Consider the following 25,657-nt stretch of genomic DNA (forward strand, 5'->3'; position numbering starts at 1 on the left):
TGTACCAAGGAGGAAGCGAAGGAATCTTCGAAGTATTATGTGGACCTTGTACTGAAACCACTTTTAGAATACAATTTTCCTAATTTGCACGGTAAAATAATAATTAAGGTGATTTTTCATCATGACGGAGCGTCCTCCCAGACGGCAAAGTTGACCCAAGATTATGCAAATGACCTTGAACCTAGATTGGGGATAAAAATCATTTGGAATAGTGAAATACCTATACAATCCCCTGATATAAGTCAAATCGACTTGTTTGAGTTCGGATAGATGAAAAGAAAATCTTTCTGTGGGGACCGAATTTTTTAGACGGAGTTTGGAAAAAGTTGAAACGAGTGTCTCAACTTCTGGGGGCTGTGGGGGAGGCATTTTTGAAAGTAGAGAGTTGAATTTTTGCACACAACTATCTGAGGATAACATGCTCTTCTGTTCAAAATTTTGACCCGCTACGACGAACCGTTCCGGGGTTATTCAAGGCCAAATTCGTATCCACCAGGCTGCCCTCCCTTTAGTAATTTACATATGTAAATATGCAAAAAAATAGAAAATTAGTTGTTCAATTACATTATTAATAGGTATGTATGTAATACTTAGCAATGGGTAGTAAAGTATTTATGTATGTACCATTTCAAGAGTTTATTGAGCTTACACAGGTGATTTGCTTATGCATATTAAATATTTCTGTTTAACTTTACAATTCATGCGCTTTCATACTACAGAAAAATGATTAAATTATTGTTCAAATCGTTTATATATATTTATACAATAAATTTTTTAATCGAGGAAATAATTTTATATTTATGTACATACTTGCTAAATTTTATTTGTGCCCAAAATTTGCTAAGTTTTACTAATTGTAAGATTTAGTTGCACATTCTTCATGTCATCGGTATTTTTCGTGTGAATCGCGACACTGGTGTAAATATTCGTGAAAATGGAGTTCCAAGAATCAACAATAATTCGCATTTACAAAAGTATGTAAATATGTATGTAGGAGCAAGACAACCTCTTCTCCCAAAATTTTAATTTTTATACCTTCACTGCATGTAATTTCCAATAAAGTGCAAAATTTATTTCCCAAACAAAAATAAATACATATGTAAGAAGGTCGTGGAAGAAGGCTTGTCTTGGAAAAACTCGTGCCATGATTTTGTGTTATCATTTATGTACAACCACAGATTTGATTGGCATAAAAATCTGTCCTTTTAGGGACCGTGCATACATAAGGCATAGGATTTATATTTTTTGAGAGGTGTAAGATACAGTTTACATCCTTCGAATAAATTAAATTTTGACACGTGCGTATTTTACATGAAGGCCTTCGTGCAAAATACGCACGTGTCAAAATTTAAGGTTAGTCAAATATGTAAATACAGAAATATGTAAGAAGCCTTTACTCTAAATAATGTTAAAGCAGCTTTAATAAAGCTAAAATGATAACAAATTCTTTCATGTATGCAAACGTTATCGAATCGGTGACAGGTTGTGCATAGATAAACTCATGTTCTATATTACTCTTTCTTCCTTTGAAATGCGAAACTCATGTAAATATTCGCAAATCAACGTTACGGCTCATTTGCATATGTACTATATGGATGTATATTTTTATATATTTACGTACGTACATAGGTGACTACACTTCTATTCTCTCATAATTGTAACCTTTCACTCCAACTGATTTCCAATAAAGTGCATGGAAACTTTTCCACACAAAAATACATAAACAAGTCGTAGAAGTATGCATAATGATTTTGTTTACGACTACATGTTTGATCTGCATGAAAATGTGCAGACTTTTCGGGATGGTGCAGAAAACATGGGATTCATTTTTCCAAGAAACAACTGTCAGATGATGCAATGCTAACCACAGTTTGGTCAATAAATTCTAAAAAAAATCCTTCATGCACGACCCCCTCTACGGGATTTTGTTCATCGCAACTGCATCCTGACATGACGTTGAGGATTTTATAATTCGCATAACAAAAAGATCGCGTCAATGTTCAATTGGAAATTGATCGGCACATTAATTAGGGTACTGTGCATGAAGGGTGTGACGGATTTTGAGGACTATTGACTTCCAAATTAACTTCCGATCAATTAAAATATTCCGCCCGTTCTTCTTTTTAGGACCGATCACATTCTTATTGGATGACCCCTTCGCACAATTAATTACTTGTCACACAGTCTGATTTCGTAGAAAGATGATGTTTTCCTCGGGAAAGATGTAAATAATTCATATCATTTCGTGGTACAAGGTACCTCGTGATTCGTCCCGTTGTTGAACATGTTGAGATTCTTGGATATAAAAAGTAGCTCGGATTGAGTCAGTTTCAGAAACGATTTGACTTTACCAAAGTTTGAGAATACTTTTAATAAGGAAGGAAATAAACTCTTCTTTTTCAGTATAAAATCAGGTAAATTGAATAATTCATGTGAAAAGTATTGAAAATTTTTTAACTGAATATTTATTTTCAGAAATTTAGTTTCCACAATTTTTGAATATTGTGGATGGAGTGTGCCCCTATGTTTTTACAAATTCAAAATTATTGCTTTAAACAGTTGAATTTTTACCCAAATTAAGATTTTATACCCAAATTATGGGTGTCTGTTTAAAAAGCTGTGACTTTATTGAGATTTTTTTAACTGGATTAAAAAACTTCGAAAAATGCAACTTAAAAAAATTAGGATTACTTTAAACTGGAATTTTATAATGATATTGATCTCCTTTTTTTCAGAAAGATGGCGTCACCTCGATTCCTCTGCCTTTTCGCGGTTGTTGTTCTCGTGGCTGTCGTGTCTGAAACGGAGGGGCAAGTTGGGAGCACGGGGTGCAGTCGTAAATGGGCTCCGGCCGGGTGGTGTTGGCGTTACTGCTCGGGATCGTCGGGCAGTTGGTGTTACACGGGGCGGCAGGGGCCATGTGAGACGGCCTCTTGCACGGGAGGGTCCTGCTCAGGGATCAGTTGCCGAGGCGCGGCTGCCGGGTGTGTCGGGCACTGCTCGTAATTACTTCAGTGGGGAACATTAAAGAAAAAATTTATTTTTAAATACAGATTTTCACCTGATTAACAATTTATGTCTCGTTTTAACAGGATTGAAAAATAAAGATAAAAATAATCTGGAAAACTTTAGTCATTCCTTGTTAATAAATAAATACAGGGATACCGCATTGACTGCAGAGAATCTGCAGTCAATATACTGCATTGAGTCATCTATTCATTGCGTAAAAAAATAAAGTTAACGGCACAATTAAACACGTAAACCACGCATAATGTATGTAGAATGCAGAATAGTAAGATAATTGATTTTTGGAGTGAGTAATCTTTCTTCCCAAAAATTTTAATTGAGCATAATTCCTACTTTTGGAAATCTAACGTCATGTTCAAGACAAGATGTTCCTCGTATTAATTAAATTAATGGAGAAGTGAGCATGGCCTTAATTTAGGGTGCATAGTCATTGTCATAAATGTTACGACAGAACCATTTTTTATGAACTCTCCCATAAATAGGTTGCTCTCATCAATTAAAGATAGCACCATTCCTAAATATGGACTTAAATAAGTTAAAGGTACGGCAAATAAATAACATAACACCACTTTATTTAATGCTGAAAACTTTTACTTGAATCCGTGAAGATCAGATAATTTGTAACGTCTCACAAGACGATAAACTAACTGAATTATTATGTTCGACCCATTCTGAAAATGATTCGGGGGGAGATGAGGAAAGGTTTAAGACCCTTATTCATCTGCCGTAGGGCAGCTGCCATCCTCATCACTGCAAAAATTGCACCCCGGCGCCGCGCCCCATTTGTTCCCGTCGGAGAGACAGAGCGCGGTTCCGCAGCTCGACTGGTACTTGGCCGCCACGACCGTGCCGACTGCCCCACCACATTCGTAGATGCCACGATCCCTAGAAAATTACAAAGTCCAAATAAACCTTGTCATGGGCAGATAATTAAGAATCAAGTATTAATCTGAATGCATGCTTACTTGCATTTGACCCCACCCATCTCCTTGTTCAGCTTTCCTCCACAGATTAATTTGGATTCTTTGACCTTGGGCTTGCAATTGCAAGTGGTGTCGTTGGTCCCTCCGAAAACGAGGGGTGACGCCACCACCAGGATCATCATAATGGCGACGGAAAAATTTGCAAATGTTCCCATTGTATTTGCAAGTACCGTTTCGCCTTTGAAAAAATTGAGAATATTTATGGGGATGCGAAAGTAGGAATTTTGGAGATTATTTTTTCTAACTGGAACTGGAGAACTGAGAGTGGTAGAAAATTGTGATTTTGTATAACTTTTGTAAATCTAATTTTTTGCATTTTATGAGTCCATTGTTTATTTATAATGCGTCAATGAAGGGAAAGAGAGAGGACGTCAGCATATTTTGGAAGGCCGTACGTCATTACGTAAATAACTTAACGGGAGGGCTTGTGGGTTATAATTGACAAATATACAAAATATGCGAACTATGTATATGTAAAGTAGTTTATAAACCTGTCGAAATGCTGTCAAATCGGATTTTTTTAAATGGTGGACGAGAAGTGATTTCACATACTTGTATAGTCTGGTAATAATCTGGTAACAATTTTAGGAAGAGTGCAAAAATGACCCCACCTTATCCAACGGGGCCACCTTGGTTGGACACGATTCTTCGTGTTTTTTGGGGAGCAATGGTTTGGGCACGTGGAACCTCGTGCACTGACCAAAACAGCCAGTTAAACACGCTGGATACATAATTAATACATAATTAATACATAATTAATACATAATTAATACATACATTAATTAGAATATTTACGCGTGGGGAACAATACAAATTGCTAGAATTGTTACTTAGCTAAACATTTCAAAAAATGGAGCTTGCTAAATATGAGTATAAGTACTTACTTATCTGCATACAAGACTTTAGGAGAAAATATGTAGCATTGTAAAAAAGCTTTGACGCAAAAATCTTAGAAAATGCGTTGATCCATCATATGTATTTATTGATGTGATAACAATACGTGACAAATTATGTATGTATGTATTTATAACTTAATGTGTACAATAAGCTTACACAAGTGATTAGTTTATATTTACATAATATTATTATATTAATATTAATATTAATATTATGTATATGTATATATAACGGCGTTAATATTTGGAATAATTATTATTATACTATCCATGAATATAACTCTAATTGATGGTAGAACGACATGTATTTTTATATGTGCAATAAACTTATTTAAAATTGATACGATACATAATTTAGCATTTATTTATTTATTTATGCATTTAATTTTGTGTTTGCGAAGCGTTAATGAAGTTTTACAAGTATGTATGTACTGTGGTACATAGGCATATTACATGAAATTGTGTGCGATTCTTAACTTACTTAACTATGTATGAGATATTAGGAGTATTCATGTTTGCATTCTGGCATATGCAATGCATTAGAACGATGCAAGTACAAAGGGTGTCCCCGAATTTTTGAGCCACTCCATTTTATAGGTAGATTTTTTTAAATTCAAATTTAATGTCAAAATCGAGTAGTGAAACTCAAAATATAGTTAGTTAGTTGTGTGGATTTTTTGAAAACTTGTTGACGACACGACCCCCCCCCCCCCCCGTGAACATATGCATTTTTTCATGCATTTTTCTGCATGTGAATCTCTCCAGCCAAACACCATTTTCTTACTTACAATGCGATGACGCCAGCCGTCTCGCTCCGATTTTGACGAAACCACGATAATTATGTAACCTTAGACAAAAAATTAAACACGTATTTCGGGATTTTTCATAATGCTCAATATATTTAAACAAAGTTATGATTGTGTAAGTGGCCGAAAGTTTGCATTTTTCTCGTGAAATTTTTCTTTCTTTGTTTTTGAATGAGAAAAATTCGAATTTTCAGCTACATACTTACGCCACCATAACATTGTTTAGACTGAGCATTATGAAAAATCCCGAAACACGTGTTCAATTATTTACCTAGGGCTACATGATTATCGTGGTTTCATAAAAATCGGAGCGAGACTGCTGGCGTCATCGCATTGTTAGTCCGCTCTCTGTGGGGCTTCCCGTTTAAAAAGTTGCCTGATATGACTTCTAAATACATATTTACTTAACGTGTTAACAGCATGGTTAGTAGAATCCTCTAACAATCACGTTTCCTCACTACGTGGCTGCATTTGCAGAATTTTCTAGAAGTAAGATATATCCAGGTATAATTCATCTCGCCATCGTTGTTAAATCTGGAAAAAAGTTGAGCAATTGTAAGTGGAGGACGTAATCTTTTCAAGTTCCTGAATGGAGCCAATTTCCCGTGGAAATTATAAAATTAATTACACTTACATATTTTAGTAGTTTTGGAAAACGGTGGTAAGTAATTTTTTTACTTTGAAATAATTTGCATATTTTAATTAGAAAATGAGTAGTAGTGAAAATTTATTATTAGACAATTAAAGATGTATACTTGACATGATTCTCAAAAGTAATTACCCGCAAGAGCGAATGCTGAACTTGGTTAATATTTTTTTTACAAGCTTTACACTGTTAAAAACTTTATATGTTTTCTTAGAAATATTTTAGCGAATTTAAACTTTGTAGGATGTTTCTAAAATCAAAAATTTTTATAAAACGACTATTGTCGTCGTTACAGTTTAAAGGGTTAACAATAAAATCGAAATTTGTATTTGAGCGGAATCCACAAGTTTTGAAAAGCATGCAGAAAGTTGGAAGGTTACGACATATTGGGCACGATTATTACAGAAATGGGGACAATTTTTTTAAGAAAATGTAACTTAAATCCATGCATATTGCTTGTAGGTTTTCAACTGAGGTCAAATTTGAAATATTAAACATGGCTGAGTGCTGGATGGGGTCAAGTTGCAGAATGACAAGTAAGGATTTTAGCAGTGTTTAACTAACATTTTTAAGAATTATGAAAAATCCCTTCGACTTATTAATTTGAATTATATATTTATTTAGAAATACAATGGATAGTTCTTATCATTTTTCCTGCGGTATTTGGACATCCAAACCCTTACATCTTGATGCCCCCATTTAGAAACGTCCCAAAAATTCCCACCGTGGGGATGAATGTCCGACCAGCTCAGATTCCTGAAATTCTCAGATCACAATCTCAGACGTTTCACGGCCCAATTATAATCCCCCATACTTTCCCCATCTCACATAATAACCTTTCCTTGAATACCAACTACTCATTGAATAGCAACCCCTCTTTGAAAACCAACTACTCCCTGAATAGCAACTACTCATTGCATACCAACCCCTCCTTGAATAGCAACTACTCTTTGAATACCAACTACTCATTGAGTACCAACTACTCACTGAATGCCAACCCCTCCTTGGAAACCAACTACTCATTGCATACCAACCCCTCCTTGAATAGCAACTACTCTTTGAATACCAACTACTCATTGAGTACCAACTACTCACTGAATGCCAACCCCTCCTTGGAAACCAACTACTCATTGAATAGCAACCCCTTTTTGAATACCAACTACTCACTGAATGCCAACCCCTCCTTGGAAACCAACTATTCCTTGAATACCAACCCTAATAATTCCCGTATTTTCGATGAGAATGATTTTGCTTTCCAAAACCTAACCTCCTTTTCGAACGGTGACCGCTCTGTGACTGGATGGGCACGAGCCTTCTTTGTGTCCTGCATTGTATTGGGCAATTGACTGACTTCGTAACCAGTCACATTAAGAATGCAGTAATTATCCAGTTAAAATATCTACGTGTCAAAATAAATTGTTGGAATTATTGCTTGGCGAAAATTTTAAGAAAATTGGCTCATTATGTAAATATTTACTTCTTTGCGTGAAAGACTTTGACAGCAAAAAGTATCCCTCGAGAAACTTTTAAACTGTGCGGAACTGCAAATGATGCCAACAATTTGGAAAGTGAGAATTCCCTTAATCAATAACCGTACTCTAAAAACTGTACAAAATGTGCCCAAAGTTGAGAAAATAAGAGGAAGACACAACAATTATTTAATTAAAACTTTTCCAGCCATTATGTAAATTTTATCCAATTATTGGATCTACTCTACTTTGGGTAAATTTTGCACAACTTTGCTTAAAGTGCGCAACAAGTTGCAACGTACATGTGCAAGAGGAATTTCATGAGTTTAATGAGCTTGTGCAGGTACACTCTAAACAAAATTGAGTAAAAAAGAGGATGACACAACAGTCGAGGTAAAATTTGTCCAAAATTGAGTAAAATTTGCCCAACGTTGTGCGAACAAGGTGCATCATCATCATAATTTTACTCAATGTTGGACAAATTTTACCTCGACTGTTGTGTCATCCTCTTTTTTACTCAAGGTTGGGCAAATTTAGTACAACTTTTTTTAGAGTGTACATACATATTTGTTAATATATGAAATATTTATACATATGTTTAACATTACTGTAAATATTTACACATATATTTATAGCATGATTAATTATGTAAATTTGATGGATGCCAGAATGACGTGGATTTGAATGCAATAAACTTAAAATCCATTTGTATTTATTTATTCGTTGAATTTTGCGGTATAGTATATAGTATATGCGGTATGTAGATACTCCGCCTGGTAATAACTTAGGATTCCCGGAAGTTTGGGTATGGAAATTCGGGTCTCGGAAGTTTCCAAAAAGTTTCGGAGACTCAAATTTCCACACCCAAATTTCCGTACACAATAACTTATGTAGTTACCGGGTTTCTCAGAGTGAACGTTATCGAGTCGATGACAGATTGTACTTATTTTCCTATGAATACTCATTCATTCATAATGAACGTTGCTACGAATTTACATATTAATGTGGCTACATAAATATGTAAATTTCCATTCTTCCCAAATTTTAACCCTTTCACTCAACGTGATTTCCAATGAAGTGGAAAAATTTGCAAAATTTTCCAACCAAAAGTGAATAAATACATCGGTGCATAAACAAGTCTTGGAAATACACTTGTCTGGAATACTGATTTCATAGCTTTGTATATCATTTATGTACAACCACATGTTTGATTTGCATGAAAATCTGTAAACTTTTAAGGATCGTGCATATGCAAAAGGTGGGATTAGGAAAAAAACGTCAAATTGTGATCCTTTATCATGTTAATTGGATGTATCCCAAGTTAACAGAAATGTGTGATGTGGCGAAAATCTGTAAAATCCTTTATGCACGGCCCCCTCAACTTGACTTTATTCATAGCAACTGCATCCTGACGTGGGGAATTCATCGCAATTAATTCGCATAACAAAAAAGATCAGCGTCAATGTTCAATTGGAAATTAATCGGGATATGAATTACGATACTGTGCCTAAAGTGTGTTCGATTTTGAATTTTTCTTAAATTTTCGAACTATTTATTCCCACAAAAAAGAACACATTTCAATCAATCGAAATGTGTAGGATTTGCCACCCGTTATTTATTCCACTCCTTTGTTCAGGACAGGTCACATTTTTGCTGCATGTTCCCTTCGTGCCGATTTATTACTCGTCACACAGTCTGATTTCGTGGAAAGAAGATGTTTTCCTCGGGAAAGATGTAAATAATTCATTTCAGTTCGTGGTACCTCGTGATTCATTCCGTTATTCAACATGTTCGGATCTTTGATATAAAAAGTAGCTCAGATCGAGTCAGTTTCACAAGCAATTTGACTTTACCAAAGTTTACAAATATTTAAGTACCTTTTAATAAGGAAACAAGTCTTCTTTTGCACTTGTGCTACAAAATCAGGTAAATTAAATAATTCATACAGAAAGTGTCGTTATTTTTTAGCTGAAAATGTTCAGAAATTTAATTTCTAAATGCTATAAATATTGTGGGGCGAGTGTGCCCTAATTTTTTTTAGGAACGCAAACCCATATTATTTCTTTGAAAGATTTTAAGTTATTACAACCAAACTATCGTTGTCTCAAATGTTATAACTTTTTTTATATTTTTGGCCCGAATTAAAAAACTTTGAAATATGAAATTTAAAGAAAAGCAAGATTCATGTAAACTGGAATTTTATAATTATGTTAATCTCATTTTTTCAGAAAGATGGCGTCATCTCGATTCCTCTACCTTTTCGCGGTTGTTGTCCTCGTGGCTGTCGTGTCTGAAACGGAGGGGCAAGTTGGGAGCACGGGGTGCAGTCGTAAATGGGCTCCGGCCGGGTGGTGTTGGCGTTACTGCTCGGGATCGTCGGGCAGTTGGTGTTACACGGGGCGGCAGGGGCCATGTGAGACGGCCTCTTGCACGGGAGGGTCCTGTTCAGGGATAAGTTGCCGAGGGGCCGCTGCGGGCTGTGTCGGGCACTGTTCGTAATAAGTAAATTCAGTCGGATATGTTTCGCAGGAAGTAAAAAGTTTAAAATATGTATGTATATGTATAAAAAATTAATTTCAAAATTTGAATTTTATTCGATTTGTAACGTATTTATTTGAGATCACTCATAAAAATAAAATTTTGTCGCAATTTCCAGAGACTGAAAACTTTTACGTGTATATTTTAATGAAATTCAGGTCCAAACGTTCAATTTTATCTGATTCGAAATCGTCTCGCTTGAAACGAAATATGCGTAAATGCACGTTTTTATTCATTGGAGCTTATCATTTGACTTTTTGCATTTGACATTTAATTGGATTTTGTCTGATTTATATCAAATTTTGATTGGAAGTCTGTCATAACTACAACTTTTATAAATTTGCCTGGCTGACTTTCTACTTTCTCACGTGTCCAGCAAACAATTACATATCGTTTGGACACAGTGGATTTTTTGGAAAGTACAGTATTGGAGCACAAAAGTATGTACATAAATAGTAACAAAAACAGGAGATCGTTGACTTCAAAAATCGCTTCACGAAATACATATTCGTGACGGCGTTCAAGAAAAATGTTACAGATTTGAAATTGTAACGGACAATCTAATTATAGAGAACTGCCAACACCACAAAGTATTTTTCGGGAATATATAAGTAAATATGTCTTATACATTAGACATATGTATGAAGAGCCTTCGGTCACTTTACATAATTTCTGCTGCATAACTACCATTTTACATAATGGCCATTTTACATAGTTATCAATTATGTAAATCCAGATTTTGCATAATTACATATTGCATAATTATTACCAATGTGAGATGGTTATACTCTCAGAAATCCAGCATTAAAATACTACCAAGTGGTATTCATTCACTAAAATGACTCTACGCTACAAAGGTAGTAGTGATTACAGAATAGTAATACGTTGTAGTAATAGCTCCGTATTAAAGTTTTACTATATAGGTAGCAAATTTTTACGGTTCGGTACAATTTTAATATGAAGTGGTACTTTAATACGGTGTACCTTCCCTCGCCTCGTACAACTCTACTATAGTTCTGCGTAAAAAATAACTCAAAGGGTTCCATTGCCTGCTAAACTTGCAACAGACGGTATTGAGGATGTAGTGCTCGGCTAACTATATGGCGAGAAATGCAATTTTAAAGGTGCGTTACAACACCACCAGGGTTAGGAAACCCTGAAAACGAAGTTTGCAGAAATTATGAAATTAGAATCTTTTCTCTGCAGATTTAGAATTGTTTATTTCGAATTAAGTATTTACTTTACGCCGTTCAGGAAGTTTCCCCATGTCCAATTTCATCTTAATCTTTATTTCGAAACAATTATGCAATATATATTTATGTGATAAGGCTTATTATGTAAAATGACTTTTATGCAATAAAAATTAGGCAATATGACCGTTATGCAAAAGTACGTTATGTAAATTGACCTAGGACCGTATGAAGCTATTATACTTGAAGTGAGTTAGTTATGTGCTGTGCGAATGGAGCTAAACTCACGAGAAACCCTAGTCTCAGCACAAGGTACTTCAGGAGGCCGTAGGTTTAAGCTCCACCCGCACAGTACATAACTCGTTCACTTTATGTATAATATGGGGCCTATATCTGAGAATTGGACCTTTTTTCAAGCTGTGTGTATTGTCTGGCGAGTTACATATATTAAAAAATCAAGCCAAAAATTACACTAGTAAAAACCCGGTGTTAATCGTCAAAGGGTGGTGTGCATATGTGACTTCACCAAATGGTTATAATGTTTTTATCGCATAGTGACAAATCTTTCCGGTATGATGCCATATGGCTGGTATTATCAGTATTTTTCTCGCCATTAATTGAGAAACGATATCACCGCGCAGTGAAGTCATAGATATATGTAAATAAGTATGTACACATTTCGGTGACGATATGAACACCGGGTTTTTAAAAGTGTAGGACTCTCATGGCACTTGTCTTCCCCTTTGAAGAAAAAAATTGGGCGACAAAGTTCCCACGTGCGTCTTGGATTTCGCCACGTGGAGGAAAAAGCGAAAGATAATTCTGCCTTAGCGTTAATATTTTTCTCCAAAGGGGTCATTCAAAAGAAACATAAGTGCCATGTGATTCTCCATTTTTGACTCGATTTTTGGCTATAATTCGCTAGAAAATCCTGGTCTGTGTAGCTTGAAAACAATTCTATTGTAAAACTACACAATTCCATAAGTTCACCTTGTTACGTAAAATTTCGATTTTTTTCGTTTGAGTTATCAAGTGGTTTCTTTGTTGAGATGAGATAGTAGTACTTCACTGAACAACGGTACCTAGACAGGAGTCGTGGGGGATGTGATCGATCGAAGAGAAGATTTATAGCGTTATAAATGTATTTAGGCATATGCACGGAACGTACCTATCTATCAATAATTGGCTAATAACTACATATATGTAGGTATATACATTTCAAATTTTGCTTACAATGGAACCTTTTTTCAAGCTACACCTGGATCGACTAGCGAGTTATATCAAAAAATCAAGCCAAAAGTTATGAGTCACGTGACACTTCTCTTTCCATTGAATGGCCCCTTTGAAGAAAAATATTGGCAGTTAAGTTCAATTTTTTAGCAGATTTTCCCTTGGTTTTTCCTCCACGGGACAAAAACCAGGGAAAAGTTCGAACTTTGACCCTCAATATTTTTCTTCAAAGGAGCCATTCAACGGAAATATAAGTGTCATGTGACTCCTAATTTTTGGCTTGATTTTTTGACATAACTCGCTAGTTGATCCCCATGTAGCTTGAAAAAAGGTTCCATTGTTAGTTTAATGCAGTTAGATTTTTCAGCACTCTACAAAAGTACAAGCTCGTGGAAGGTAGAAAGTGACATTAAAATTCTGGGCAACCCTCAACATCGACGCTTGAAATCGTTTAACTTGATCATTTTGATTGTGTGGGGTGACCTTGGCCGCTTGCACGCAAAGGCCCTAGTCCGAGTCCGTACGACAACGCCATCTTTGGCCTGTCGAAGCAAAAGTGTTCAAGTAATTAGAACATGTTTATGACATCAATTTGATGTAGTGAGGACTAAATAAATATGTATGAGTTGATTTAAAATGTGCAGTACTGACTGACCGTCGTGGGTATGCTACCCCGGGTTTTGGACGTTAATCCGCGTGGTGAAGACAAGAGCCAGCCAAAAAAGCAGGTCTTAATTAATTTGGATCGCGGGAAAAATATTTTCCTTTGATAAAATCATGAAAACCATATATTCTGACAGTTTATTCGTAAAACCATTACTTTTTGACTTACTGTGGGCTTAACGTCGACTGCCGTTTTGTTGTGGGTGTAACGCCCCTGAAAATACTAACCGTAAGAAGTACGGAGCTTAAAATATTGTATTTTTTAAACTACAAAATATTTTGCGCAGTCCTGTAGGTCAGCCAGAATTGCATATAGCATACACGGTTGAACTTTACAGAAATTTGGAATTCTAAGAAACTCCACGACTATTTACGAGTCTCGAATTTTCAACGGAGAGTGGCCTGGTTTCTCAAAATTTTCAATTTCTGTAAAAGCTTCATCCTGTGTGAATACAGAGTACGTTCGTAAGTATTTTAACTCACAACTTTCTCCGTCCTCCTTGCGCTAAGAGTTAAAATGATAAACTTCGAGATCAAATTTCTGCTCCAAATCGCCCGCGTATCTCGACGTGAACCGGGACACTGACTTTTTTTCCAAACATTGGACCTCGCTGGCAATACAATTTTAAAATTATACAGTTGAACTTTATAGAAATTTGGAATTCGGAGAAACGCTGCCACCAACAGTCTTAAAGTTCCCTTTGAGCATTAGTTTAGTGAATTTTCGGCTGATAGTGGCGTGGTTTCTCAGAATTTCTAAGTTCTGTAAAAGCTTCATTCTGTGTGAATACAGGTTCCGTAAGGTCTTCTAACTCACAACAGTTTCCATTTTCCTTGAGTGAAAAGTTAATATGATAAAGTTGCTGAATCATTTTCTTCTCCTAATCGCCCGCGAATCTCGACGTCAACTGAATCACTGACTTCTTCCCAAATATTGAAACTCCTCTCCACGAATGTAAGGTCTTGACTGTGGGGCGTGATCAGCCGGAAGGGTTTCTTAAGTATCAGGTCGTACTCTGCCCAAAAACAGTGCAGAATTACGTAGGATTAGTACCTTTAGTAATTTACTTCATTAAATTACTACCTGCCGATGAGGGCACTACTCCAGAGCATCGTACATACATACATATTTGGCTAGCGTAAGTAGCGCAAATGGATGATAATTACTGTATACATCAAGAAATAGTAATCATCAATAGTGAAATTAAATGAGTTTGAAAGAAAATGGCTGACAAGGGACACTCACGACCTGTCGTTCGAGTCCAGGGTACCCACTATGTTTTTCAGAATCTACTAGAACCCCAGATGAAGGATCCATTCATATTTCCGTGTAAAACTCATATTTGGCGCCATGGCGTGGCGCCAAACTTAAAGATTTTCATTTTCGACCAATTTCAAACCCCCATAACTTTTGCAGTTTATGTCGGATTTTCAAAATTTTATGCTTAAAATGATCACAAAAGTCGAACTTTTAGAGAAAAACATAAAAATACAAAAATTATAATTTTAGATATATTTAGCATTTTTTCGACGAACCCCCATTTCAAAGAAAATTACGAAATTTTGCGAAAAGTTAAAAGCGACAACTTTTCGAAAAATTTGATTGGATACGAAAGTTTAACTCCTTGTCATGATTTTTGCCAAATATTTTGAAAATCCGTCCAGGATTACAAAAGTTATAGCGGTTTCAAAAATAAAAACATTCAAATTTGACGACTTTGGCGCCACGGCACGACGCCAAATATGAGTTTTACACGGAAATATGAATGGATCCTTCATCTGGGGTCCTAGTAGATTCTAAAAAACATAGTGGGTACCCTGGACTCAAACGACAGGTCGTGAGTGTCCCTTGTGAGTGTGAATGAAAATCTTCAGTCAAAAATCGGGATAAATGAATGAAGAAAGTTTTTTTTGAACAGGTATGGTTTCACTTAAAATCTTGAAGGACATAAATAGATTTTGAATATTATTTACTTGCTTCATTCTAGTCCAGCTTGTCCTACAGTGAAAGTCGAACTGACTTGAACTCGCCAAAAATAAAGTTACTCTTGAGGGATGGAAATAAGTAATGAAGGAGAAAGCTCGATATCTTGTTTATGATGCAGTAAACTTGGCAGTTATGGCTTGATTGAAAGGAAATATAAATAAGATGGGAAAAAGGAGAAATTTTGCAATGTGGACGTAGATAAGCCATGTTCAACCCAGATTATTTTTGACCAGCTCAGTCAACCCTGTAGAAACATCATTTTATTGCGAAAATTGTGCAGAGGCGCAAAATTGAGACTGTAATGGCTGCCACAAATTCTCGAAAACTTTCAGGTTTCGAGCGGAATCTTGCGGCAGCAGGTGCACAAACTTGGAGCATTTAAATCTGGCCAAAATTTCTGCAAGGGCCGAACTACATAAATATTGTGACTAAAGAGTTACCCCTTCAAGGCAACATGGTCAGCAAATAATCTGGTTTGCGTCCTCATTGTATGTATTTAATTACCAAGGAACTTATATTTTTATGACTTTAAGGCAACAGCTCAGCCTTATGTTACATTAATTCGTCAAGAAAACTACTTTCGCGAACTTTCGGCACCCGGAATTGAATATCCATGCATACAAGTTCCGCACTAAATGCTGTTTTTAAAGAGTTGGTCTTTAAAACTGCGGTGGTCAAAAATAATCTGGGTGGAACATGATTTGCGACCCCATTATCGATATGCATGTTTACCGCTGATTACCAAGCTTTAAGCATTTTAATTGCCCAATGCGAGCTCAATAAAGTGCATGCAAATATTTTATAAAATCTGGAAAACACGCTTATTTTGATTCCTACCATCCACATTCTACGAAGAATTTCTTAGCACCCAGTATACATAGTCTATATGCCTTAATTGGTCATAAAAATCGATCGATTATTCCTCCATGATACATAATGTCAGATGCATACATACGTTCAAATTGTGTGGCACACATTGTCTGTTTGGTTGATTTTCTGCGAATGGATCTACATAGTTCGTCGAACCTTGTCTTTAAAAAATTATGATAATTGAATGATAAATTGGGTTAAAATATCTCGCCTGGAAAGCAATTAACCTCTTTCACACCATTTATTTTTTATTACAATTTCCCTTGGGTATGATTTAAATTTCATAATTACGCTTGACGGCAACCAATTAAACTTTTACCGTATTGATATCGAATTTGTAATGTGTTTTTACAAAAAAAACACCTTTTAACATTTGTTTGCAGAGGAAAATTTCCAGAATTTGAGAATAAAAATATTCAGTTTGGTCCACTCCACTGGAATCCATTTTATGCATTCCAAGTAAGTTTCACACATTAATGCATGTATGTACATAAATGCAATTTCTGTAGTTTCTTTAATTTGAATTTTTCACTAATTAAGCCGCAAAATAAACTACACGAAATCGATTTTCTTTGGTACATACGTATGTACATATATAGGGTTGTTTAAATTTCACTCCACAATGGAAAATTTGATAGTGGGAAAAGCCCCTAAAACTCCATTAGTTACACAATTTTGGATAGAGATTTGTATTAAATAATTTATTATAAAAACTGATGACAAAATTCTTAAGATGTTGAATTTTTCAAATACAAAATTTCGGTAACTCAAGGAAATTTGCGAATTTTTCCTACTAAAAAATTGTCCATTTTAGCGTGACATTTAGACAACCTTGTATAAAGTACTGTTTGGGTTAATGTACCCATCGCACCATCAGATCGATTCATTGCGCAGTTAATTTATCGACTCGAGAAGCAGGAGACGAACCAGAAAGGAACAAATAAAAACATGCAATCAATATGTACAAATTGGTTGGGTTGAATAATACCTATTGGCAAATATTGGAAGTTGAGCCTTTCCTGGCCATATAAGTGGAGTAGGTTTTGCGTTATCAGACGATTATCAGGACCACATAAAGATAACGATTTGTCTACGTCGGACATAATTAATCAATCACAGAGTCGTCATTTCTCCGACAGACCTCATAATCATTTGAACTATTATTATTGTGAATTATTTTTCGAAAAATTTCATAACGTAAAATATACACTCTTAAAAATTGTGTTGTCCTTTTGAAAAGTAGATTCACTCTGAATTCTAAATTAAGCAAGCTTTACTACACTGTTAAAAATGTTGTGAAGTCAGAAATACTCTCCATGCCGGTATAGATTTGGGAATAAATTCCTCCCTGATTGGTAATAATTTTTTTCTGAGTGGTAAACTTTCATTACCACGCCCGATAATGCCAATTGTTGGTGAAGTCATACATATTCTACTCCTGTCGGTAATGATTCAACGCCACTTTGCTAAAGGGTATAAATCCAGAGTAACGTTACCTTGAATATAGAGCAACGTTTAGTCTAGATGTCGTATACTTAACTTAATTTTGAATTCAGGGTGCATTTATAATTCAAAAGAATAACATTATTTTTAAGAGTGCGCTTAACCACTTCGCCCCTATAACGACTATGTGGCGTATTTGACCTTTACGCCGAGTACGACCATGTGGCGTAAGTTCCCTTGGCACCGGAATACGACGATGTGTCGTATTGACCCTTGACAACGGATACGACTATGTGGCGTATTTTCCGTTCACACCGGCCTACGACTATGTGTCGTATCCGGAAAAAATTAGGTCATTGCCTCTCCAAGCAAAGCAAAGCAGGAGTTATGAGTCAACAACCCGCCCTTTAGGCGGGAAGATAAATTGTCTCTTAGGAAATAACATTGGAAAGGGATGCAAAATAAATTTATAGCCAAGTGGCTATATCTAGCCAACACGCCGAGTTGTGAAAACTGTTTTTTGCAAGGAAATTTCGACACCGATTTATTTCAACAACGCTTTACGATAAGATTAGAGAAATTGTTTTGCTCGCATGTAGCACAAACGGGCGTTTTGGGCGAGAAAACTAAAAGTTTGATGAATTGCATCATCGCATGGATTTAATTATATATCACAAATAATCTTGCCGGTAGGGTAAACTACTTCAAAATTAATGACTACGTATCGGGTGCCGCTGAAATATCTTTTGGGCGGGAAAATTAAAAATTGAGAGATTGCCAGGAATTAGTAGAATTTAATTTTCCCGCTTAAAATTGATTTCTATTCACCAGATGCGCCATAGTCTAGTTTCGAGCAATTTCCTCTCACGGGATAATTATTCATTGTCATTGCTGTGTATTTAAAGTCATTGTAAGGATTTTTGGTTTTCCCGCCCAAAATCGGCTCCTAAGGCGCTTTAGGCGCTATAATCAATATTTGCAAGTTTACGTAGTAATATGCAAGTATTACTACATGCTTGTCTAACTTTTCATGTAATTACAATCATTTTTAAAATTCGGCGTGTTGGCTATTTTCGGCTATAAACATTGGTGGCTCGCCACAACTCAAAAATGCAAATTACAACTCAAAATCCCTTCTTGAAAGGTTATTCACATCAATTTTCATAAAAAAGTGTCCAGAATAATTCCGGTGGGAACACCATTTTTTAATTCATGGCCCAGGAATTAACGTCATGCAGTAGATAAAAATTTCGGGGTCAAGGGAGGTAAAAATTCGCGGTTACTAGGGGTGAATGGTATGAAAAAACTCGTCTCCTAGGGTTGAAGTGGTTAACATACAATTAGTATCAAGCTATTAAGGATGGGAGACTACACGGGAAACAGTTTTAATCTAAATGTTCCCGCGAACACGACGGTGCCTCCACAATTTCTGAGGTGCGAAATAACATTGGAAAAATCAGTATTGGTGCAGGCTCCTCCGTAACAGACTGCTTCAGCAACTTGGGGCTAATTGATGTCGAAAATGCGGTAACGTTGGAAAGAATGAGAGCAAACAAGGGGACCATTAGTGTTGGGACGGGGTCAAAAATTTCTCGCCTTTTTGACAACACGGGTACAATTTTTGTCTCGAGTGGGGGGCAAGTAGAAAATATTCGGGGGAACTGTAAAGAAATTCATTTCGGACCGAATTGCACGGTCGAATTGATTGAGGGGAACACGGGGACGATTATTTTTGGGGAGGGGGGAATTGTGAGGAATGTGTCCAGTAATTCTGGGACTGTTTTTATCGAGGGGCACGTCGTCCATGGGAAAAATTGTGAAGCGGTGAAATCCCCCCCGCCAACTTCTGTAGCGTCGATTCCTAGTCCTTCATTGGCGACTAATAAGAAAGGTCACATAATACCAAATTCGGAGTAGAAAATTCGATCGTTTTTACGCAACTGAAGAGAATAAAGCTTTAATAAAAGTATTTTCACATTGCCAAAATTATGCAAATATAAAATTTTGCAAAATACTCATTTATACAGAGTTGTATTTACGCCCAACCCTGACAACCTTGACAAAACCGGTCACTCGGGACATAAACAAACTCAAAGCTGCAATGTTGACAACCCTTCCACTCGAAGAAAAGTTCCCTTCGACAGCCAGCAAGTTGGGAATGGTAAGAAAAATTTCCGAATTAAAGTGACCATCCTGTTTTCCCAGCATTACATATGTAACGTCAGAAATTGTACTTAACAAATTTGCACCCGTTTAGAAATCCAGTTCTTAAATGACACCATGTAGTATTCAATATTGAAGGTAGCAAAACGGTACTTATAAGGAATTTGGTGGTAGTAATTATAAGATTTCACACATCGGTAGTGAATTTTTAGTAGGAGCGGTATAATTTTAACACCAAGCGGAGGCAACTTTAATACCGAGAAATCAATACCTGCGGGGATTTCTAGTTAACAGTGCAAACATACATAAATCTAATCTATCTCTGTTATTCTCCAGACTCCAAGCACTCCTGGACCGCAAGAAGATAAGGCATCGTTTCTTAAGAAGAATAACCTGCCCTCGTCTAAAAACATCTTTACCTGCACAAGCCAAACCGACGGTGAGAAATTGTTGGTTAACAAATTTGGTGGAATTGATCTTTCTGCTGAGCACAATCCTTCCGCTCCTCCGGAAGATCAGATCTATGACAAGTTTCAAGACTCATCCAGGATGACATTCTACTTTGCCCCATTTGCATGGTCCACCCAAAAAATATGGCCTTCCAGTGTGGACACCTTTGCTGTTCGGATTGCTCTCTTGGACTGCTAAATTGCCACTTTTGCCGTAAAGAAATTACACAAAGGATGAAAATTTTTATTTAGTGGATATCCATAAATATGTACATAGTCTGCAAAAGATATGTTTAACTTTTAAATTTACAAATTTACGTAAATCGTACACTTTTCGTTTCAAATTTCTGCTAAAAGCAGTTTGTGCAAAATTTGTAAAATGTATTTATACAGTGTATCAACTTTGATACATATTATCTTTACGAAAATGATAAAAAATCGAATATAAACGAATACATATGTATGTAAAAATGTTAAATTCATATTTTGATAGTTTAGACTGCATATTTCCATATAAAAATAGAAGTTCCACATTTTAACAATTATCTGTACAAAGCTGTCTGAAATGCATATATGTATCAAGCCATGCATCCCCTAAACATTAACATGTGCAACACCAAACATTTAACACTTCGCAATATTTACAAGCACAATATAAATATATCTATAGTGTTCATTAAAAATATATATGTAGGTATTAATATTTATTTGCAAAAATGCATATTTTCATAAATGTAATTAGCATGAAGTACGTATTTGATAACCATTTCATTTCTCTGAAACAGGGAAAACTTACATTTCACTCATTCGTAGAATATTTCATATGCATTTCCGCTTTAAGTTTTCAACAGTAAACACAAATCGAGGCATAATGCGTGTGTTAATATGTAAATACTTACACACATGTACACGAACAGACGTAATCAAACTGCTGATTATAAATATGTAATTTTGGGGCCGTACGTAAAGAATGGGCTTGACTATCTGAGAGTTTTGACCCCTATTAGTGGTCATCCTTGGAGTTACTAATTAATATAATAGCATGGTTTGACCCCTACCCCCTCTAAATCGATCACATCCCTTTCGCACAGTCCCTTAAGAGTCTCAAGTTTTCCATCTAAACTACAACCGGTCAACCCTTGTAAATCCAGCAAAACAGATCAACCCTCATCGCGAATGGACATTCAAGCTTTGTATGTTAGGTTAAGTATCGTTCATAAAGGGTGTGCTTTTTTAAGAGTTACATACATATTTACCCTTTTGAGAGCAGTATGAATTTTTTGCCCTTGAAGTACTAATTGTAAGAAGGACTTTCTCCTCCCCGGAAAGAAATGGGTGACATTCCTTGTGCACGGTAATTCTTTCCCCTCGTTCATTAAGGAAGTGAGAAATGCACGTGGAAAAGTCAACCCTCCGTGAAAGTTTGCACCAGATAAATCTCTGTTTACATTGAACGGGTTGATTAATTTGGGAGCGAAGGGTTCAATGCCCTCATCGATACCTTCGGACCTTTATCCATTCCCCCTGTTTGCACACTTCTACCTGGTATGAAAAATCCCAGGTGCGTGTTAACCATCTTGTTGCGAGGGTGGGTTTGTAATAAAATTCGTGCAATCTAAATATCCATCTAATAAATATTATGCGGATTTGCATTGTGCGTACATACTCAAAAACAGAACTACATAGACATCGATGTCGTGAATGACTAATGCCAAGTTTAAATTAAAATCTGTACATAAACTGAATAAATTAGACGGGAAAATGAAAATTCGCGTGACACGACGAAGGTGATTAAAGTAAGATACGAATCGCCACAGTTTCAAATCCCGAATCCACACACCCCCAGCGTTCAATCTTCTACCCCACAAGTCCCTGGTAACAAAGGGACCATCCATAAAAAATGTCATAAAATTGGGACAGTTCATGGTAAAATACAAGATTAAATTGAGGTAATTTGACCAATTGAAAAGTGTCCATAATCAGCTTAAAATAGGACCTAAAAAGGTGACAATCTTTATGAATGTTCCCATTTGAAGTACAAAATCGACGCTACTTTCCCACTCTTCCGCATTTCGTGGTCTGTCCACTTTCTCCTGTACTCCTGGACGGTCGTCATTTTTGAGTCGTGTCCCAAAAATGGGCCCTGTTTTTTCTCTTGTATTTATAGTTTTACGCTGTCTGGCTTAATTTTTTGAGAAAATGACCACCCTTAACCCAACCACTATCGGTATCCAACTTTTGATTAAAATGCGACAGGTTTGTGCTTCAAAATTTTCCAGAAATATCACTACCGGAAACAATATATTTCTTCTTTGGAAAGTAAGTACAATATTTGCAGACTTATTGCAAAATGTAGTTTAGGAAATTATTCGAAAATTTCATTTTTTGCGGTACAATTCACATGGTAAAATATGGAAAAGGATGGCTGAAAAATGAATAATTAGCAAACTTCTGTGTTGGATAAATTCAGTCTCAAATTTTTTTTGAGGATATTTTTCAGCTAATAAACGGTGGAGAAAGTTAATTCAAAGTTTGAATTGTTTATTCCAAATTTAAGATTATATTATTTACATATCCAAACAATGTCAGTTATCAAGTAAAAAAAATATTGCACACATTTTTTTGTAATTAGTTTACTTTCAAAATAATTGGTTCTGTACGTTTACGGATAAAAACTGAATTGATAACGTTCTAAATGGATAATTACAAATAGAAATTTAAATCTTTTAGATAAACCCGACATGGTGAAGTTGTACAAGAACCCATCCAGCACTTTGGCACTAGATTGTCATCAGTTTTGTAATTTATGGTACGTTTTAAAACTTAAAGTGGGAAGTAATTAGTTATTAAAATTCAGGTACAGATTGTCTTGTTGAATAGGAAGGAATCCAAATTCAACTGGACTTCCAATATACACAAATGGATACTCACAAAAAAATTGGCACATTTCAACCTCGACAAAATGATCGCCTTCAAATTCTACATTTCTTCAACATCAACTTTGTTACATACTGAGCCTTGCCCGCTGCTTGGAACACATCTGACTATTTAGCTAAAAAGGTCAAACCCTGTAAATCTAAATGTGATTGGATATCAATATTAATTATGAGTTCTCATCGTTTGAAAAAAGTTATATAGTTCTAAAAAATTGGATTGAAAGGTCATTTGCGGCTTTTTTAGTATTTTTATTGCAATTTTTTTTAAAATTATTTTGTAAAATTAACATTGAACTCGTAATGAATACCCCCATTACTTAAGTAGGTCTAGCACATTTACTCTAGTATCCTTAGCTGGATGTTTTATATTCAACCTGATTCCTTACCATTGACGTGTCCAAATAATGAGATGAGGTACTATATAATACTTAACTATCTATTTTCTAGCTTGTTCACAAGGTATATACTTGAACAGGTGAATGTGAGTTTTAAATAATTCGTCAGATGTACTATAAGATCCTATAACTTTTGTTCGTCAAAACGTGAATTTGCTGCAAAAAAAGGTGCAAGACGTAACTCACTTTTTCTTACCTTCTTCTTGATGAATGAGGAATAGTGCTGTAGCGGTGGGCGACACTCATTATGCGGTCAACTTTTATTGTACATATGCTGTCTAAAAATCTTCCAACTTGTAAACTGCTGCTACTAGATGTCTGATTATGAGACTACGTATGTATGATGTATACTGATGTATATGATGGCATATGTGTATATGTAAGGTGAGAAGGAATCGCGTGCTGCATTCTCAATTGCTGTAATTATTGAGCAGTAGCCAGCGCCAGGCGCAATTGACGTTACTGGACTTGAAAAAAAACTTGAGAAACACTCAGGGTCGATGACTAAATTTACCTGTCAGGTGATGATGGGGTTGCAACAGATTCAAAGAAATTGTGCTCGGCAATGAACCAATCATTCCAATAGATTTTGAATAGGCACTAGTAGAGTATCTCAAATTTTTGCAGCAGAATTTACAATCATCGTCTCTACCAGCAGCCAGCAAGAAGACGCTCCTATCCATGTACTACGCGGTTATTCGAAAAATGAATAGGATCGAACGCATTGGACCAATCAAATAATCCGCTGTTACGCGAAGGATATGACCGATTGGACAATTAAAATGAGAGAATTGTAAGCAGATGTCAGCGGCACCAATATTTGAGACGAACTAAAGTATCTAAAGAATAATCGGTACACGACCGTAGACGACTTAAGCAGTGAGTACTTGTGGTATAAGTCATTCACTGTAAAGGATTATAAATTGCTCATTTATCGAACTGATATACATAATTCCTGTAATATCTAAGAATTTCACGTCTACCCTTAGCAGCACTAGCAGTTATAGCTAGTCGTAGGTGTTCTGTGCCAGTGTGAAAGTGTTTTTTAAAAATACTAAATGCCACTTTCTGCGAGGCAGGCAATCTACCATTGTGCTCGCATAATGTTTAATCGACAAAATCTGCATATACATAAAACTAAAAATTATTGGTGATATGGTATACTTATGGTATATTATAAATACATATATATTGATTAGAATTATTTACTTTGTAAAAGGTAAATAAGTGCCAAATAAACTGTCTAATTGTAATACTAAATTATGTCTTTGGAGTAAGTTGAATGCCTTCACGATGCCTCTCGCCGGGTAAATGGGAGACATTGCCCAGGATTCTGCTTGCAAAATTTTCAATTTTTCATCTCAGTTATTATGACATATATAATTATGAATTGTCTAAACATGATTTTTCTATAACATTATATTATATTCTTACATACGCAAGAGACTGTCAATACCGTAGAAAACACACAGACTAACTTGGCACGCACATAATTTTTTGTCTGAAATCTTTTGAAACGCACATAAAAATGTGATAAATTTTTACTCTGCTTCTGCTTAAGATGATATATATAAAAAAAAAAAAAAAACCTTTATTACAACCACTGGACCCCACGAATGGGCCATTACCCAGGGAGGGAGAAGAGTACCTGTATATATGTATGCATATATGTATGCATAAGAAAAAATTGTACTTGTTTAATATTGTATTTATGTAATACAATTGTACGCAAATGAATGAACGATTTTCCACAAAATAATTAAGAAAAATATTGCTACTTTTGTATCATAGTCTGAATTTATAATATTTATCTAGACATGATGAAAAATATTTTTTTGCATCATTTATGCACATTTATCATAATAAGCTAAATAGGTTTTACCATATACATACTATACATAGAAACAGAATATTTAAGTGCATTTCCGACCAACCCGAAAAGAAATAAAATCTTATAAGAAGATCG

At 35.6% G+C, this 25,657-nt stretch overlaps 2 protein-coding genes and 5 long non-coding RNA genes across 7 annotated transcripts; 5 read left to right on the forward strand and 2 right to left on the reverse strand.

Moving 5' to 3' along the window:
• The first annotated feature begins 2,253 nt into the window (after window positions 1-2,253).
• On the forward strand, window positions 2,254-3,126 carry LOC110854942. Its single transcript, XR_002548390.2, has 2 exons — window positions 2,254-2,414; window positions 2,736-3,126. It is a non-coding gene; the product is annotated as an uncharacterized LOC110854942 (long non-coding RNA).
• Window positions 2,978-4,999, reverse strand: LOC118436931. The gene is made up of 2 exons (XM_035855639.1): window positions 3,993-4,999; window positions 2,978-3,912 (listed from the first exon to the last, which is right to left on the reverse strand). Exons 1-2 carry the CDS (start codon window positions 4,163-4,165, stop codon window positions 3,741-3,743), a joined length of 345 nt encoding a protein of 114 aa, XP_035711532.1. The 5' UTR covers window positions 4,166-4,999; the 3' UTR covers window positions 2,978-3,740.
• Window positions 5,000-6,030: 1,031 nt separating this feature from the next.
• LOC118436932 lies at window positions 6,031-7,161 on the forward strand. The gene is made up of 3 exons (XR_004835785.1): window positions 6,031-6,373; window positions 6,821-6,894; window positions 6,983-7,161. It is a non-coding gene; the product is annotated as an uncharacterized LOC118436932 (long non-coding RNA).
• Window positions 7,162-9,594: 2,433 nt separating this feature from the next.
• LOC110854943 lies at window positions 9,595-10,440 on the forward strand. The gene is made up of 2 exons (XR_002548391.2): window positions 9,595-9,753; window positions 10,056-10,440. It is a non-coding gene; the product is annotated as an uncharacterized LOC110854943 (long non-coding RNA).
• Window positions 10,441-10,493: 53 nt separating this feature from the next.
• On the reverse strand, window positions 10,494-14,687 carry LOC118436933. The gene is made up of 6 exons (XR_004835786.1): window positions 14,533-14,687; window positions 14,266-14,464; window positions 13,932-14,059; window positions 13,618-13,671; window positions 13,441-13,549; window positions 10,494-13,327 (listed from the first exon to the last, which is right to left on the reverse strand). It is a non-coding gene; the product is annotated as an uncharacterized LOC118436933 (long non-coding RNA).
• A 3,342-nt stretch (window positions 14,688-18,029) lies between these two features.
• LOC110854909 lies at window positions 18,030-20,823 on the forward strand. Its single transcript, XM_022103340.2, has 3 exons — window positions 18,030-19,639; window positions 19,776-19,909; window positions 20,248-20,823. Exons 1-3 carry the CDS (start codon window positions 19,291-19,293, stop codon window positions 20,557-20,559), a joined length of 795 nt encoding a protein of 264 aa, XP_021959032.1. The 5' UTR covers window positions 18,030-19,290; the 3' UTR covers window positions 20,560-20,823.
• Window positions 20,824-22,449: 1,626 nt separating this feature from the next.
• On the forward strand, window positions 22,450-25,413 carry LOC118437078. The gene is made up of 3 exons (XR_004835869.1): window positions 22,450-22,679; window positions 23,091-23,169; window positions 23,241-25,413. It is a non-coding gene; the product is annotated as an uncharacterized LOC118437078 (long non-coding RNA).
• The last annotated feature ends 244 nt before the right edge of the window (window positions 25,414-25,657 follow it).

This window comes from Folsomia candida, unplaced genomic scaffold (genome assembly GCF_002217175.1).
Source record: "Folsomia candida strain VU population unplaced genomic scaffold, ASM221717v1 Fcan01_Sc011, whole genome shotgun sequence".
Taxonomy (NCBI): domain Eukaryota; kingdom Metazoa; phylum Arthropoda; class Collembola; order Entomobryomorpha; family Isotomidae; genus Folsomia; species Folsomia candida.

Coding starts and splice junctions, on each gene's coding strand:
- LOC110854909 (XM_022103340.2), top strand. CDS start 19,291: ATGAGAGCAAACAAGGGGACCATTAGTGTTGGGACGGGGTCAAAAATT. Junction 19,640..19,775: donor ATTGGCGACTAATAAGAAAG/GTCACATAATAC, acceptor TCATTTATACAG/AGTTGTATTTACGCCCAACC. Junction 19,910..20,247: donor CAGCCAGCAAGTTGGGAATG/GTAAGAAAAATT, acceptor GTTATTCTCCAG/ACTCCAAGCACTCCTGGACC.
- LOC118436931 (XM_035855639.1), bottom strand. CDS start 4,165: ATGGGAACATTTGCAAATTTTTCCGTCGCCATTATGATGATCCTGGTG. Junction 3,913..3,992: donor ATGGGTGGGGTCAAATGCAA/GTAAGCATGCAT, acceptor GTAATTTTCTAG/GGATCGTGGCATCTACGAAT.